This window comes from Myotis brandtii, unplaced genomic scaffold (genome assembly GCF_000412655.1).
Source record: "Myotis brandtii unplaced genomic scaffold, ASM41265v1 scaffold194, whole genome shotgun sequence".
Classification (NCBI taxonomy): Eukaryota; Metazoa; Chordata; class Mammalia; order Chiroptera; family Vespertilionidae; genus Myotis; species Myotis brandtii.
In genome coordinates, this window is record NW_005357232.1 from 2976447 (window position 1) to 2995419 (window position 18973).

General features: G+C 37.2%; 1 protein-coding gene and 1 pseudogene across 5 annotated transcripts in view; both read left to right on the forward strand.

Moving 5' to 3' along the window:
• The window catches only part of MIPOL1 (mirror-image polydactyly 1), a 328064-nt gene that overhangs the window by 201860 nt on the left and 107231 nt on the right, over positions 1 to 18973 (forward strand). Inside the window, exon 13 of one of the 5 annotated variants that reach the window (XM_014538614.1) lies at positions 16061 to 16260. The exons of the other annotated variants lie outside the window; for them this stretch is intronic. Coding sequence (XP_014394100.1) covers positions 16061 to 16097 — 37 coding nt within the window. The 3' untranslated portion in view covers positions 16098 to 16260. Of the gene's footprint in view, positions 1 to 16060; positions 16261 to 18973 lie in introns of those variants that run through there. 5 annotated transcript variants of the gene reach the window in all.
• LOC102255680 lies at positions 14448 to 15657 on the forward strand (annotated as a pseudogene).

Below are 18973 nucleotides of genomic sequence, written 5' to 3' on the forward strand. Positions count from 1 at the left end.
TTCTTTGAATGCTTGGTAGAACTCCCCTGTAAAGCCGTCCGGACCAGGGCTTTATTTGCTGGAAGGTTTTTGATCGCTATTTCAATTTCTTCAGTAGTTATCGACCTATTCAGGTTTTTTTACTCTTCTTGCTTGAGTTATGGACATATTTTTCTAAGAATATGTGCATTTCATCTAGGTTGTTCATTTTGTTGGAATAGAGTTGTTCATAGTATTTTTTCATAATCGTTTGTATTTCTGTGGGATTGGTTGTTATTTCACCTCTTTCATTTCTGATTTTGTTTATTTGGGTCCTCTCTCTGCTTCTTGGTGAGCCTGGCTAGAGGTTCATCAATCTTGTTTATCCTTTCAAAGAACCAGCTCTTGGTTTTGTTGATCTTTTGTATTGTTTTTTTTGGTCTCTATGTCATTTATCTTTGCTCTGATCTTTATTATTTCCTTCCTTCTGCTTACGCTGGGCTTTTCTTGTAGCTCTCTTTCTAACTCCTTGAGTTATAGGTTTAGATAATTTATTACCATTGTTTCTTGTTTTTTGAGGCAGGCCTGTAGAGCTATGAACTTCCCTCTCAAGACTGCTTTCACTGTGTCCCATAGATTTTAGATTGTTGTGTTTTCATTGTCGTTTGTTGCCATGATGCTTTTTATTTCTTCTTTGATCTCTCTGGTAACCCAGTCATTGTTTAATAGCATGCTATTTAGCCTCCAGATGTTTGATTTTTAAAAATTGTTTTTATTATTATTGATTTCTAGTTTTATGCCATTGTGGTCTGAGATGGTGCTTGATATGATTTCTGTCTTCTTGAATTTGAAGAGACTTTGCCTGTGACCCAATAATATATGGTCTATCTTTGAAAATGACCCATGTACACTTGAGAAGAATGTATATGCTGTAGCTTTGGAGTGAAATGTTCTGAAGATGTCAATTAATTCCATCTGATCTAGTGTATCATTTAGGATTGATGTTTCTTTGCTGATTTTTTGTTTAGAGGATTTGTCCAATGGTGATAGTGGGGTATTAAAGTCCCCTACTATGATTGTATTGCTGTCAATCTCTCCCTTGATATCCTCCAGAAGTTTTTTTATGTATTTGGGTTCTCCTGTATTGGGTGCGTATATGTTTACCAGAGTTATATTTTCTTGTTGGATTGCTCCCTTTAGTATTATGAAGTGGCCTTCCTTATCTCTTGTTATGTCCGTCACTTTGAGATCTAATTTGTCCGATATAAGTATTGTTACCCCAGCTTTTTTTTCATTTCCATTCACCTGAAAAATTTTTTTCCATCACTTCACCGTCAGTCTGTGTGAGTCCTTTTTTCTGAGGTGGTTTTTCCTGTAGACGGCAGATTGTATGGGTCATGTTTTCTTATCCACTCAGCTACCCTATGTCTTTTAATTGCGACATTTAATCCATTAACATTTAGTTATTATTGATAGGTACTTGTTTGTCACCATTTTTATTCTTTATGCCCATGTTCCTTCTTTTCCTATTTCTGCTTTTTACAGCAGACCCTTTAGCATTTCTTGCATTGCTCGTTTGGTGGTAATACACTCCCGTAGTCCTTTTTTGTCTGTGAAGCTTCTGATTTCACCCTCAATTTTGATTGATAGCCTTGCTGGGTACAGTATTCTTGGATTCAGACCCTTCCTTTGCATGACTTTGTATATTTCATTCCATTCCCTTCTTGCCTGATGTGTTTCTGTTGAGAAATCAGTCGCTAGTCTAATGGGGGATCCTTTGTAGGTAACTTTCTGTCTCTCTCTGGCCACTTTTAAGATTCTTACTTTGTCATTGGTTGTTGCCAATTTAATTATAATGTGCCTTGGCATTGGTCTTTTTGGGTTCATTTTGTTTGGGACTCTGTGAGCTTCTTGGATTTGTATGAGTTTTTTCTTCCTTATATCAGGGAAGTTTTCTGTCATTATTTCTTCAAACAGATTTTCTATTCCTTGCTCAGTTTCCTCTCCTTCTGGCACCCCTATTATTCAGATGTTTCATTTCGTGTTGTCCCAAAGTTCCCTTAGGCTCTCCTCCTGTTTTTTAAGTTTTTTTTCTAGATGCTGCTCTGCTTGGGTATTTTTTCATACCTTGTCTTCTAGCTCACTGATGCGGTCGTCTGCTTCTTCTAGTCTACTGTTAATGCTTTCCATTGAGTTCTTTATAGCAGTGATGTCATTTTTCATTTCTTCTTGGTTCTTCTTCATTCATTTCCTCTTTGTTCTTACACATATTATTGAATTTGTCTTCCCTTCTTTTCAGCCACCTTATGATCATTTCTCTGAATTCTTTTTCTGACATATTTCTTGCCTCCTTTTCGTTTACTTCCTTTTCTTGTGATGCCTCCTTTTCTTTCACTTGCAGGCTGTTTCTTTGTCTCCCCATGATCTCTCTTCTCTGGGTGTCCAGTTATGTAGCCCTCTCTCTCCTTCTGTGAGGAGGAGCAGGGCTCGTCTGAGTCCACGTATTCATGCTGCTTGAGATCCAGTGTTCCTGGGTTCGTAGCTGGTCCCTGGGTGCCATGGTTGCAGAGTCCCTGGATGTATATACTTCCATTAACAGCCACTCTCCCCTTCATGATGGCGCAGTCTCCGCGGCAGAGCCGACCACTCCGGGAGAGATTTAAGCAGGAGTGGAGGCTGCCCGATTAGGGGAGCCCAAATCGGCAGTCTCCACCAGTCCCCTGGAGTAGAGCTATTGCTCACCCACAAATTTACACTCTCCGGTACTTGCACACCTTCTCCTTTCGTTCTCTCAACTCACACACTATCTTGCTGTCTGCCTTCCCGTCAGCAGCCATCTTCCCCCATGGCATTACTTTTTGAAAAAAGATAGCGATACCTTGATGCCAAATCTTGACACTCTTCTTTGATAAATTGCAGAAGATTATTGAAATATTTTGGAAAATAAATACTTAAGTAGTTATTTTCAAAGACTGTTTGTTATCTCCATGAATTTAACAGAGTTAAATGATCTTTTCTAAATAGTTAACAGTTATGGCTCAAAGGTATGCTTTACAAGTATCCCTGTCACTGTTACTTTTTAACAATTGCTGGCAGTAAAGTAAGTCTACTGTGATTTGGTGTCGGTCATCCTTGCCTCAGGTGACCTTGCATAGACAAGCCTCACCAAGACCTCCTTCTTTTTATAGAATGAGAATTATGGTTCCTACTTAATAGAGTTGTTTTAAGTGTATACAGATCTTAGCACATATTTGGCTTATTTTTAGTGCTCAACTAATGTTAAGATAAATTTCTTTTTATAACAAGAAGTCAGTGAGATAGGAGTAAAATAAAAAACTATGATTTCACTGAAGCTAAGGAAGAAGATTTAAAAATATTTTAAAAAGTCAAATATTTCTAATGGTTAAGTAAGATAAGGACAAAAAGTGTCTATTTTGTTTGAAATTAGGTTGTCATTAATGACCTCCTCCCCGGTGGTTTTAATAAAGTATTAGATATAGAAGCCAATTTTCTGTGAGTTGAGAAGTGATTAGAAATAGAGAAGCATAGCAGTTTGGACAATAGTGTAGTTCTTGAAGAAACGTGAATAAACAACCCTGGCCTGTGTAGCTCTATTGGTTGGACATCATCCAGTGCACCAAAAGGTTGCTGGTTCGATTCCCAGTCAGGGCACAAGCCCAGGTTGCAGGCTTTATCCCTGGTGGGGGCATGCAGAGACAACCGATCGATGTTTCTCTTTCTTTCCCCCCTTATCTCTCTCTAAAAATCAATAAAAATATTTGTATAAACATAAAAAAACAAACATGAATAAGAAAGATGTTAATGATAGTTGAGATAAAAGGGAGGGAGGTTAAGGATTTGGGGTTTTGGTTTTGAAAAATGGCAGATACTTCAGCATATGTATGGCTAATTGGAAGGAGCCAATAGAGAGAATTTTTATGAAACAGGATTTCCCAAGTAGAATGAGATAGAATTTAGAATCTGCTGAATGCAGAAGAGTTTGCCTTGAACAGAAAGGTGATCACCTTGTGCCTATAGACAGGAGTGAAGGACATGTGAAGAGCTGTGAATGTAAAGTTCAGTTCACAATTAATAATTTTTCTGTGAAATAAGGGTCACGATGGGCTTCTGAAGTGAGAAGGCAGGCAGCTTTGAAAGGAATACTGAAGGCAATGGGAGAAAAGAACTGAATAAAGATAAGAACAAAGTTAAGCAATCTAGAAGACTGATCTGGGAATGAATGCCATAAATTTGTATGAGTTCCAGTTTGTACAGTTGTGTAATTTAACACAATTAACTGTGCTTCTATAGCAGCACAGAAGGCAAAGGATCAAACTGGTTCAAGATTATGAATTTGTGAGACTAAAATTATGGAGAGAAGAGTGATTGAGGGCACACTAGCAGAAGAGTTGTTGAAATGTTAAGTGATAGTATAAGCTCAATAGGGCAGGAAATAAAATTGAAAAGACATGTATGCTGAGAGAAAAAGGAGGAATCAAGAAATCACAAATCTTGGGGAGATTATAGAACAAATGTAGAGGTAATATGAAAATTTAAGAGCTAAAAGGATTGGAAGTCACAGTCAGAAAGTGGAACATTGCTATTTACTAGTAAGATATGAGATGAAGCACTCAATCTGAGCAATGACAATGTTTAAGGCATTGCCTTAGAAGTGGGTGTTTGGAATTGAGAGAAGCTGAGAGTCACTAGCTATGAAGTGAAAGATTTATGACACTAAAATATTAAATACCCATTTGGATATTGTCTCTGAAAACATTGGCACAAGTTGGGTTACTGACTGTAAATATATTAATAGAAAGTGACCTAGCAATTGGTAGATAAAAGCTACATGTTGAAATGAAGAGTGATGTATAGTTAGATGTATCAAAAGAAGAAAACTGTCCAGTATGGGATGCATGAAAAAATGTGTTGTATTCCCTCAAGAAAAATAGGAAAGTTGTATCCTTTGGGGAGATCCATGTTTTTATGAAAACAAAAAGGTACAGAGAATTTTTTTGCATTGCTGATGGGAATGTAAAATACTACATCTGCTGTGGAAAATGGTTTGGTGGTTCTTCAAAAAGTTACACACAGAGGTCCCACATGATCCAGCAATTCCCCACCTAGCTATATAACCCAAAATAATTGAAAGCAATTGCTCAAACCACATACTTGTACACCAATGTTCATAACAGCATTTTTCACATTATCCAAAAGGATGAAATGCCACAACCTTTTGCAGCAAGGATTCAGAATCTGGAGAAGGGGCCACACACAAATGGATATGGATATACTAGATAAGAAATATAAATTTGGAAGGCATTGGGGGAACTGGCAGAGACCCTTCTCTAGTGGAATGGCTCACTGAATGTCCGGACCCATAGCTTTTTATTTACTAGAATGTACATTTGCCCTTTAGCAAACCAACATATCAAAGTTAAGGTTTGGTAAACAGTAAAAGATTATCAGATTAGGAGATTGCCTTCAGCCACCATTTTCTCAACGGAACAATTGGTGCATAGCTTTTAGCCCTTGCTAAAGCCCAATGTCCATCAGCCTTCTGATGGACCTCTTGCATTTATTATGCTAACTACTTGTTGGTCTTTGCCTCCAACAATGAAACAACCCTGGTGTCCCTCAACCGATACATAAATAAACAAAATGTGTGTTTTGTATATGCCTACAATGGAATATTGTTAGCCATTAAAAGGAATGAAATTCTGATGCATGTTACAACATGGATGACTCTTAAAAACATAATGTTAATTGAAATAAGGCAGACAGAATAGACAAATATATGATTCCCCTTCTATGAGGTACATAGAATAGGCTAATTTATAGAAACAGAAAGCAGAGTAGAGATTACCAAGACCTAGGGAAGTGAGGAATGATGGTTGCCAGGAAACTGGGGAAAGACAAGAGAGTTACTGTTTGATGGGTACTGAGTTTTGGGGAAAAGTTCTGAAAATGGATAGTGGTGATCGTTATGAAACATTGTCAGTGTACTTCATGCCACTGAATTGTACACTTAAAAATGGTTAAAATGGTGGGTTTTATGTTATTTTTTTACCACATTTCTTAAAGGCACAAAAAATGTTCTCTGAGGGTGTACAGAAATTTATTTTAAATGGAATAGTGGTAAGGAACTTGAAATAAAAAACTCTAGGAAGGAAGAGATAATTGCTGTAAACAACAAAGCTTAAATTTTCTGTAAGTTTACATGCAGGTTCAAGTTGATTTAAATGAAAATACCCATTATTTTCTTACACCCTAAATAGATGGTGCCTATGAATCAATACATGAAACACAACTATTTCATAGAGATATTAGTTTTTTACTCAGAGTTTCCTGTTACAGAGGAAATAATAAATAATCTTTATTGTTGAGAGTATTACAGATATCCCCCATTTTCCTCCCAATGCTACCTCACCCCAGGTGTTCAATAAAAATTCCATTTTTATATAAAGAAAACTAAGGCTAATTCTTTCATTTTCATGTGTACATGTGTATGAAGAATTCATATTGGATTTCATTTAGCAAAGTTTAAGAAAAAATACATTTTCCATATTTCAAATTTTATACTTCCACATATATATGGTGCTGGATCCTAGAGCGAGTCACTATCAGCTTGCATGTAGACCGTGAAACCAAATGAATATGAGAATAAGCCTCAAGAATAAGTCTGGCCATGGTCAGGGCACACATATCTCTCTCTCTCTCTCTCTCTCTCAAATAAATCAATCTATTTAAAGAATAAGTCTGGCTGTCAACTTTGCAACAGCCAAAGCAGTGGAGGATGTTTAGTCTTAAGGGCAGATTAAAATGGCTGGGGACTTTCATTTTCCCTTGCCTTTAATTCTACCAATTAATGATATTGACCTTTTTATTCCTCAAAAACTAATTACATTTTGTTGGATTATGCTAAGAACTACTATTACTTAAGCACTGCATTTCCCTGTATGGAAGTAAGGAATATGGTAATATATTTTTCTGAGTTTCTCTATTCTGTTCATTTCCTCTGAGTTGTAGAAGACTTTGGGGTACTAAGGAAAGGAAATGTTGGCCTTTGTTTCTGTTGGTGGAGTTAGAGAAGGGGCAAGTGAGGTGCATGGGTAAGGATACTAAACTTATAACTGACAGCTCTTTTGCATTAAGCAGAAGGGATAGCGGGAGAGGAATAACAACATAAGATTTTATTTTATTTATGAGAGATAGAGGTAGAGAGAGAGAGAGAGAGAGAGAGAGAGAGAGGGGGGGGAGAGAGAGAAAGAGTGAAACATCATGTGAGAGAGACACATCGACTGGTAGCCTCCTGCATGCAGTCCGAGGAGCGAACCTGCAATCTAGGTATGTGCCCTCAACCGGGAATTGAACCTGCGACCCTTTGGTGCACAGGCCAACCTCTAACCATTGAGCACACTGGCCATGGCAACAATATATGAGTTAAAATAAATTTCCTTTATTACAAAAGTGCTAAGAAGTATTAGTACTTCCTTGTTGCTGTGCTGAATGTTGAATTCTTTGCAATAGCTTTGTTACTGTAAATCTAAACAGCTCCAACAGGGAAGTGTCTTAAACTGGTAAGGGTTAGATTTGTATTTGGTAATGACTTTTTCCTGTTGTTGTAAACCTGTAGTGCTGCATTCCTAAGTTCAGGAGGCATAATAATAACAAACTCATTTCTAATCAAGAGACTGCCTTAGTTTCAATGTTGGCTGATTTTATAGTGCTTCCTTATATTTTCTTTTGCTTAAAGAGTGTAAATTCAATATGAATATAAGAATGAGATCCTGTTGTTTGGTGCCAATAGACTAGGATTTAATATACTTACTTATAATAACAGCAGTTTATATTTTAAAACTTTATTATGTGTAATTAATTGCATGTAGAAAGTTGTAATGCCTTTTAAGACATGGTAAATTTCATTTTTGACCAAAACTATTGAATAGAATGCTCAATATTTTAAGATAGTAAGTTTCCTATGAATGTGCTAGTATTTTTTTAAATAAGTAAATAGAATACTTATGTGTTTGACATAGTGAAAACTATACTAAACATAAACTATTCACTGCATCCGTTATGTACATTTCAAAGTCATTAAAGCCATAAAGATAGAGCCAGTAAAAGAAATATACTCAAAAAGAGAGTGAAATTCTTAATTTTCCTCTATGTTCTTTTTATAAATTTTATTTAGTATGGGTCTTTGTCTTTTTACATACACTCTGCCTGAATGTATGCAAATCTTAGCAATCGAAAATATTGCTGTCACTAGGATCTGGTCAGGGGTTTTTATGGTGGTGATAGTTTCTCGTTGAACCGGGTGTTCTCTCAGTCAGAACTATACACTGATAAGGTAGCACCCAAACCCCAGCCATGAGCAACTTTGTTCTCACAACAAATCCCTCATCAAAAGCAGTTGAGCACTGGCTCCTGACCTCACTAGTTCTGAGTTCTAATCATCTGGGCTACCCTGCAACATAAACATTTTGTCACATCTATTTTTTCCACAGGAATTAACTGTCCATGGATCTGTGTTGTGGTTCCATACTGCTAAACTAGTATTAAAAAGAACAACAAAAAAATGTAGGCAAGCTCCGAATTTTCTAGGTTTCAGTTTTGACATGTAAGGCTTTTTCTAATTCTAACCTTTTGTGAAATTTTGTCACCCTTTCATATGAGGTAGATTAAATTTTTATTGAGTTATATTTAGAATCAAAAGCTATAAGAAAACATGTCTTCTTTACCATTAAGATGTACCTATTTTCAAGGCCTTTGTAATGTATAGCTTGCTTCACCTTTACTGTTCAGGTCACCATATGTATTTATTGGTAACTCTGAAATGCCCAACAAAAAGAAAATTAAAGTGAAGTTTCAAAAACAAAACCTTAAAGTTTTTATTTTTTACCAGTCCAGTAATTTGAAATATAATTATTAGAGAGTCTTTCTTTCCTCCTCTCAACATTATAGAATGTGACATTTAATAAGTTACTTAACTTCTGAATGTCAGTTTCTTTACCTCTAACAGAGATCATATCTGACCTGCTTATTATGAAAATCAATGAGATGATATATATGTATGTTTTCGAAACTGAAAAACACTATACAAAGGAAATATGTTAATAGTATTTTTGATAAAATTACTTTAAGAGTTTTACTTTATTGCCCTACCGGGTTTTGCTCAGTGGAGAGAACATCCGCCTGCAGACTGAAGGGTCCTGGGTTTGATTCCAGTCAAGGGCACAGACCACGGTTGCAGGCTCAATCCTGGGCCTGGTCGGGGTGTGTGCAAGGACAGCCAATCGATGTATCTCTCTCACATCGATGCCTCTCTCTGTCTCTCTCCCTTCCACTCTCTCTACAAATCAATGGAAAAAATATCCTCAGGTGAGGATTAACAAAGAGGCTATTTCTACTGAACTATTTTATATCTGCTATATGACTTTGTATCCAGAGGACATTTTTGCATTATTGGATTTCACTATTTTCTATTTTATACCAACAGTAAGTTACAAGAATAAGACTAAACTTCATTATTAGATCTCAACTGTTATCTGTTATTTTATAAAATGATCCAGGCTTCTCTTTTTAGATCAGTTTATGAAACATCTTGCCATTTAATAATTGTGGCTTTCAAAAGGCCCAGAGTTAGAATGGCCTTGCCAAGTATAGGTCCTGAGGTTTGCTATCTGTTAACATTATTTCTATCAGCTGGAGAAAATTTAATTTTGTATTTTGTTAGATAAAAAAGTAAAGTGTCTCCCTTCGTCTTGGCTCTTAGAATCACCATTAATATAATTCCACAGATGCCAGTTGCCTTCTACTTAGGTAATCTTTGATTTGTTCTTTTTCACAAATTTAATCAGTAACCAAATTTTGCTAGATTTTTTTTCTTGCATTGTCCATTATTTTTGCCATCTTATTTTTTAAAGTTCCTACCTTAGACCAGACTTGTATAATTCCATGCCCAGGCTTTCCTTACTACTTTATCTACTTGTCTCCATTCCTTATCTCTTAAGATCCCTGAAACATAACATTTTTGTCCCCTCACTCAACCATCAGCAGTATTTAATGATATCACCTTACCTGTATTAAAGGTAAGTTTGTATTAAATCCAAACTTTTTAACCTAATGTTCATGAACCCTTGATTTTGCTGCCAACTCTCTTTTTGATTTAATGTTTCACCAATTGTCTTTTTACCTTCCAATTTCATTCATATTTGTGTCACTGATGCAGTATACTGCCTCACACATAGTAGGTACTCAAAAAATGTTTGTTGTAGTGCACTCACTATTATTTGCACTTCCAAAATGAATCATTCACTATTTCCTAGACATACCCGAAATTTCCCACTTCAGTGCTTTCCCTTATGTCACCTATTGTTCCTGGAATACTTCATCTCTGTCCATCAGATTCTTATTGAGCCTTCAGAACACAACTTAAATATCAACTATGCCATTAATCTTTTTCTGATCTTCACAACCAGAAGTGATTTCATTCTACCTAAAGCTATCACAGTTACTCACAGTGGCTCTCTCACATACTTGTTTGGTAAATATTTGCCAACCAAAATAATAAACAATCAAATTTAACACTAGATTGAAGGTTTCTTTAGATTAAACGTTTCTTCTGCAGAGCAGTAGTCTGTGCAATGCATATAATGATAGCTCGATGATGAATGAAATGATTGGATGTAACATGGACCTAGTCCAGCATAATAGTTAATAATTTGCAGATGTGTGGGGCAAAACAAGGTATATCATCTTCCAGCAAAGTTTATTTTATCCAGACCAATAGTGTTCATATTTGAAAACCATTATCAGAAGCATTTGTTGGATTTTACCTTTCTTGAAATTTAGAATAAATTAAAAAATTTAGGAAACAATATCATTATCTCATGTTCATTGTAGTATTGTTTCTTACAGTGAAAAAAATAAATTAGAATCTTTTCAAAGGGTGTTTTCTTTTGTCAGTACATATTTAAAAGTGTTAAGTTAATTGTCAAAATAAAAACTGGAATACCTGCCAACATGGCACCCTTAGGATTATGGTATGTGCATTAGTCAAGGTTCTCCAGAGAAACCAAAGCAATGAACTGGGTATATACAGGGGAGAGGTTTATTTCAAGAAATTGCCTCATCTCGTTGTGGCGGCTGGCAAGTCCAAAATGTTCAGGCAAGCCCGCCGGTTGGAGAACCAAGGAGAGTAGATGTTGCAGTCAAGGGCCCCAAGATGCAGAATTCCTTCTGCCTTGGGGGAAATCTCAATCTTTCTCTTAAAGCCTTCAACCGATTGGCTGAGGCCCACCCAGATTGTGGAGAGTAATCTGCTTTCCTCAAATTCTACTGATATAAATAGGCATATGCATTGGCCCATGGATATCTCTTTAACCTCATTTCTTAACATGTTTCTACTCTTGCTTTACTCCAGCCTCATTAGCTCCCTTATTGCCTCAAACATTCTAAGACTGCTCCCAACTCAAGGCCCTGGCTTTTTTTTTTCTCTGTCTGGAGTAACCTGCCCCCCAAGGGGCACAAGTCTGCTCCCTCACTTTGTTCAACTTTCTGCTTAAATATCCCTGACCACACTATCTAAAATAGCCTACCCACTCACTGCATCACTCTATTTGTTACCCTCCTTTATTTCCCTTCATAGTAGACATGCCTGCATGGCACTCTACTATATTTGTGGATTGTCCTCTAGAGATTAAATTCTGTAAGGACAGGGATTTTGTTTGTTTTCTACTGTATCTTATACCTGAATCGGTGCTCAGCTCATCTTTAACGGTCATTAAAAATTTTCTGAATGTAAGAATATATGCTTAAACATTGTGATACATCAGCAATTTAACAGCAGGTTTTCTGGGAAGTGGGACTGACTCTAGCTGTTAGATGTATTATACGTGTGCCGAGTGAGAGGAGAGGAAATTTTAACTTGCATTTTATACCCTATAAAGTGTTTGACTTTTTTATGAGTGTTACTTTTAAGTAAAAATGATTTTGTAAATTTTAAAAGTAACATAATAACCTGAACAACTTAAATGTGATGCCTAGAAATAAATAAGCAATCTGAAAAATAGATATGTGTGTATGTATATATGACAGTGAAGTTCATTTTCTTTGGTAGGTTAGTGTTGTGCTTTACAAAAAAAGATGAGATATATAAGGGAATGACAATCCAAAGTAGATTCACCTACTTTATTAGTTAGGTCTCTATAAATAATAACCTCACTTAGGCTTTTCGTTTGCCAAATATTTTCACTATTTTCAAAGTACTTTCATTTCATAAATTCAAGTACTTTTAAAAAATAATATGTTAAGAAAAATATTACCAACTTTAAAAGAAGTATTAACCTTAACATTCTTACTACTTGGTAGAAGCAGGGGCCCATGACAGGTTAGTGAGGAAAAGGATGCCTTTTTACAAAACTTTAATCCTGTGAACATTAGCTATGATCAGAAATGACTGTGATAAGGGAGAATTCCTTCATATTTCAAGAGACTTCACTCAGTAAACTATGTAGCATATTTGAATTATAAATGTTTTCTCTTTGCTTTCTATACATGACATATACACATAATTAAATGCATTAAAGTTTCATTGAATCTGAATGACTTTAAAATATTTGACAAATGAAAATAATAGTTAATAATTGAAGAAGACCTTTGTTCAGAAACATTCCGATCCATTAATTGCAAAAACAATAAATAACAATGTTAACATACAGAACAAGATATAATAAACGGAGGTCTTTGAGCTACTGTTGATTTCTATAAACTTTCTAATGCCACTGCTATCCCAAAGAGCTTAGCAAATATTGACTGAGGATGACAGTGATGATCCAGCGGTATTTTTAGGACTTGGTGGCACTGGCAGTACAGTCAGTATCCGGGACCTAACATTGTCATTTTGCCTCAGGGCCCTTTCACCTGGGCCTCTCCCAAAAGGACAAATATTTACCTGCCGTTAGGCATTTAAATGTGTAAATATTCCAGTCCCAATTATATGAGAAATGGCTAGAGTTTTCACTCTTTAAATCATGCAGTAGTTGTTCTCAGAAGTTTAAATTGGTGTTTCAAAAGTTTGAAAAGGTAACAATAGGCTAATTAAATGTTTTTCTAATAATTCCAAACAAAAATTTGTTTTGTGAACTTAGTCAATATAAAAATATTTTATTCCTCTTATTATTTTAAACCCAAGTTATTTATGAAACTTCTGAGTTTATTAGGGTTTAATTTGCTATTCTGTTTAGTTGTTAAGTTTTAAATGTTGTTCAGTATATCTTGTTCCCTTTGGGCTTATGAGGGCTTTATGACTATCCGTATTCTATTAATACAGTTCCAGTTATTTTCCCAAATAACTGGTTCTGGTTAAATTAGAAATAAACAATATTCAGTTGCTATACAAAACAATCAAGAAATTCAAAAGCCTAGGGATTTGTTAGTTAAGTTTTATTAGATAGTATTGATCTGATAACTATTTCAAGTCACTAATTCATGTAAAGTTTAGTTGACCTGTCAAGCTCAGTTAGCTGTTCTGAACTGTAAAAAAATGAAAATTTTCTAAAACATCAATTTGTTCTACAAAGTTGGACACACTTCTGATTCTGTTTATTTTGGTTTCATTTGTTTTTGAATATTTGTTGTTGTTTTTTTGTTGTATATGATTCAGGATTGAAATAACCAATTTGTTTTACTTATTCTACTCTTTTTTAAAATTAATTTATTTATTCATTATTTAAGGCATTGTCCTCCCCCTGGCCTCCCCTAACCCCTGCACTTGCCCTCACCCCCTGCCCCCAGTGTCTTGCGTCTATTGGTTGTGCTTATATGCATGCATACAAGTCCTTCGGTTGATCTCTTACTCCCCACCTCTCCCCTATCTTTCCCCTGTAGTTTGACAGTCTGTTTGATGCTTCTTTGCCTCTATTTTTGTTCAACAGTTTATAATGTTCTTTATATTCCATAAATGAGTGAGATCATGTGGTATTCTACTCTTACCTGAAAACTAAGATGAAATTAAAAGTCAAGTATCAGGAGTCCCGAGAGCTATGGGCAGGGATGTTGGCCTTGGCCAGGCTGGCCAGATGCTGACACAGTGATAAACTAGATAATCCACACGGACAATGGTGCCTCTCAAGGGTGGGGGCCCAAACCCAGCTCTGCTTCCTGGCTCGCCCACCTAACCTAGGCCCTCCCTGCCCTGATTCTCCACTGGCAGCCCGCAAAGCCAAGCCTGGGCTCCAATCGCCTGGGTAAGCAACCGGCCTCTTCCCTACCTATATCCCCTCCCTCTCCCCCCCAGGAGAAAGGCACAGGAGCCTCTCTGCAGCTTTGAAGCCCTCATCAGTATCTTCCTCTTCATCACCCTTTCCTGAACGCCCCCCCCCCTTCCCGCTCCACTCCCGCCTGAGTGGCCAACTGGCTGGTGGGTGGGCAGGGGTGGGGCATCCTGAGCCCTGTTCCCACTGGCTCTTAGAGTTACCTCCCAGATGGCACACGGGCTGGGGATGGATAGTGTGCCCTCGGCGTCCTTCCAGTCAGCGCTGGTGTTCCGCTCCTTCAGCGTCTTCTTTGTGGAGTTTGTGGCGGTGTTTGACAGCAAGCAGCACAGTCTCCTGCATCGCCTCCATAGGAATCCTGGTGCAGCAGTTTGGGAGCCCAGCGGGCAGTGCCCCAAGCACAGAGATCGTGGTGATGGCTGGGGCATCATGGCCCCAGGGGGATGCTGCTCTCCTTCTCTGCTACCTCCTTGACCCATCTGTACCTGGGTACTTGGCTGATCCCAGACACTGGGTGGGCCTGACCTTCACTCCACACAGGCCTGCTATCTCGTTACTTCTCTCCCCACCAATCCCTGGCCTTGGGGCTGGCACTGACTGGTGTGAGCCTCTCCTGCTTTGCCTCTGCCCCACTCTTTCAATGGCTGCTCAGCCACTGTGCCTGGCAGGGGGGCCCCCTACTGCTGGTGTCTGTCCTCTCCCTCCACCTGGTGGCCTGTGGTGCTCTCCTCCTCCCACTCTCCGGAACTGAGGACACTGCCATGAGTGGCTCTGGGGCCCAACTCGCCTCCCTCCTCCATCATGGCTCTTTCCTCCATCACATCAACCCTAGCCACTTCATTCCCTCTGTGCACCTGGTGGCCCATCTCCAGGACCTGGATTAGGATCCACTGCTGCTACCTTCCTACTCCGGGTGTTTGCTATTTCTGACCTCCTGGTGGCTGTGGTTTCTGGGTGGCTGGAGGATGCAGGCCCAGGGTCTGTGGCACGACTCCTGATGCTCTGGACCACCCTGACTGGGTGTCACTGGCCCTGTTCCCTGTGGCTCATGTTTCCACAGCCCTGGTGGCTCTAGGTGTGGCCTACGGGTTTACACAGGGGCCCTGACCCCAGTGGCCTTCTCCATGCTGCCTAAACTGGTGGGAACTGGAAGGATATACTGTGGCCTAGGGCTGGTGCTGATGGTAGAAAGCATCGGGGGACTGTTGGGGGCTCCTCTGTCAGGCTAGCTCCGTGCTGTGACAGGCAACACACAGCTTCTTTTGTGGTGGCTGGGGCCTTCCTTATTACAGGGAGTGGAGTTTTCATCACTCTGCCCCATTTCTGCTTCTCAGCTCCTACCTCCAAACCCCAGGGCCTTGTCGCAGAGGCACTGGGTACCAAAGTCCCCCTGGCCATGGAAGCGCTGGGAGAAGACTGAACTCCAAAAAGACCAGGAAGCCAGAGATTGGCAGCTTCAGTCTTCTCCTGCCCCATATAGGTGCCCATAGAACAGGGGTGGGCAAACTTTTTGACTCGAGGGCCACAATGGGTTCTTAAACTGGACCGGAGGGCCGGAACAAAAGCATGGATGGAATGTTTGTGTGAACTAATATAAATTCAAAGTAAACATCATTACATAAAAGGGTTCGTTTTTTTTTTTTTTTAGTTTTATTCATTTCAAACAGGCGGGATCCGGCCCGCCCCATATAGGTACCCATAGAACCACAGTGCCATAAGCATCTTGATCTCTCTTCCACCACAGCAGTCCTGGGGCTCCTTCGATGTGCGTTCCAACCCTTTGTATTTTGTTGAGGACTCCTATCTCTTCTTTGCTTCCACAGCCTTTTCTGCAGGATCCAAGAGAGCCTCCTCCACTGAGCCATGAACCAACTGTGAAAATCAAAGGCCAAGGGACTTATTATGTTTTGCAAGTGATCTTTAATGTTGTCTACTAAGTTTCTTCTCTGAAGACAGATGTTTGGGAAAGAGATACCCCTTTGAGATAAAACTGAATAAGAAAACTGGATAATAATCAGAACCTAAAAAAAAAAAAAAAGTCAAGTATTAATCTTTTGTGTCCTAACTTGATTTTTTAATAGGTATTTCTTGTTGGTTTTTAATTAGTAGCATGATTAAAAGATGACATAAAATATACTTAAATTATAATTTGCATAAAGAAAACATTATTTCTAAACCAGATTTGATTGGGCCTTTGTTTATCTTTTTATTTGTAAAATTTTTATTTTGCATTCATTATTTTGGTACAATAGTGTTTTATTTCAGAAGTGACACCACACGAAGACAGATGGTGTAGGTTCTAATATAATTATTAGAACCACTTTAAGCCTCAATTTCCTGACCTATAAATTGGAATTGTAATAATACCTGCCTCATATTATTTTTGAGAAAAAATAAAATGAAATAATGTGTGTCAAAAGCAATACCCAGGTAAAGACTTAGATATTAATAAATGTCAACTATTGTTATTATAATTCCTATGCTGAGTTTATACTGATTTGTCATTCACTTTTCTTTGAGATTCTGTTAATACATCCCAATTTTTTTTTCGTATTTTGGCTCAAAATACAATATTGTGATTACAATGTGGAATTATTTGGTTTTTCATTGATACGTTTTTACTGGAATTAGAGGTGTGTTGTTTTTTTTCTTGATGTAGGACACTTTGAAAAAATATTTAGTCCAGATAATATGCTTGAACTTAGATTTGGCCATTTTTTGACAACCAGTTATTTTCAGGAGTTGTTTAGTCACTTGGGAACATTTTAATGTTCAGAAATCTGAGAATTAGAAAATTAAAAATATTTTCATTTTTCTTCTACCCTTTTAAAAACATATTTATGGAGTACAAATTAATAATATACTACTTCTCACAATGCTTTCTGTTATAAATGTGCCCCAGAAAATAATAAGAATGTAATTTTAAAGCTATGTTTCTAATTCTTTCTGTCTTGTGGCTTGGATTTCCATATATAAACTTTATCTTCTTTAATCCCTTTAACATCTTTGGGAGGTATTATCCCTTTTTTACAGATGAGGAAACTGAAATACAGAGCTTTGAACTAACTTGCCCTAGGACACAGAAGGGCTATAACAGAAGTCTAAATATTACCTAACCCATCTGCTACATGGGCCTTTAACTCTATGTACTAGACACCTTCCCCCAACCCTGCCTCTCTTAGAATTTCTGCTGAGGCAAAACTGGTACTTCAATATTATTTCCTGATTTGTATATGCTTGATATGTTTATCACATAAAACACACCTTTGAGACCAAGTTAAAGACATGTTAAAATGATAATAGAATCTGACCTGCCTTGGAGTTTAACAGTCTTTGTCTGTGTTCAACCAAACTATACAGATTACAACCACAGCCAATGTCTGGATTTATAAATAGACCACTTCTGAATTTCTTTTAGAACCTTTAAGCTTTAGCATTATATCATATGTCAGACTACAAAAGGTAAATGCTGTGCCTAAAAGTAATTTTACCCTCACAATCATTATTTTTACTTGTATGGTATAGTATTGATATTGTTGTTTTATCAGCACAATCACCAATAGAACATTAGCCATATTTAGAAGTAATCATTAAAAAATAGTCATTTTCAGTCCTATGTGAATTTATTAAGAGTATACTTTCTACTATACACTATGCAGTCTCCTATTGAAAATAGAGTAACAAAGATGCAAATGCTACCCTCAAATAAATTAGAATTAAGTAGAAAGAAAAAATGTACTTAAAATGAGCAAATAAGATTATATACTATTAAATAAAATAATTTGATATTACCATGGAAAGTTACAGAAGGGAAAAATAGATTGAAATAAACAAAGTTTCATGGAATGCTTGGGAATTGAGGTATAAGCAAATGGGATTCGGTTAGAGAGGAGGAGGAAGAAGGGCATTCTAGACTAGAACAGTATAAGGAAAAGTGAAGAAGTTGTAATGAGCATATTGTGTTACATTATGGGATTGAAAGAAAAGTTGCAGAAATTTGAATACTAACATGCATTTAATTTGGAATCTGTATTCCCTAGGGATACCAAGCCTTGGGATTATGCAAATTTTTATTTAAAACATTAAAAATTAAATTTTAAATTGGCAAACCCCTAGCTAGACTCACTAAGGAAAAAAGAGAAAAGATCGATATAAACAAAATCAGAAATGCGAGAGAAGTCATACCACTATAAAATGACTGGGTCAAAGAAGAAATAAAAGATGAGATCAAAATATATATAGAGATAAATGAGAATGACAATACAACATATCAAAACCTTTGGGATGCAGCAAAAGCAGTGATAAGAGGGAAGTTTATATCGTTATAGGCCTATCTCAAGAAACAAGAGAAATACCAACTGAACAATCTAACAACATATCTTAAAGAATTAGATAAGAACAAAAGCAACAAAAAGTCAGCAGAATAAAGGAAATTTAAAAAAATAGAGTAGAATTGATAACAAAACAAAGAGCTGGTTCTTTGAAAAGATTAATAAAATTGATAACCCCCTGACTAGACTCAGTAAGGAAAAAAGGGAAAAGACCCATATAAACAAAATAAAAAATGAGAGAGGAGAATTCACCACAGACATCACAGATTTACAAGGGATCATGCTAGAATATTATGAAAGACTATATGCCACCAAAATCAATAACCTAGAAGAAATGGATAAGTTCCTAGAAATATATAACCTTCCTAGACTAAATCATGAAGAATTGGAAAATCTAAATAGACC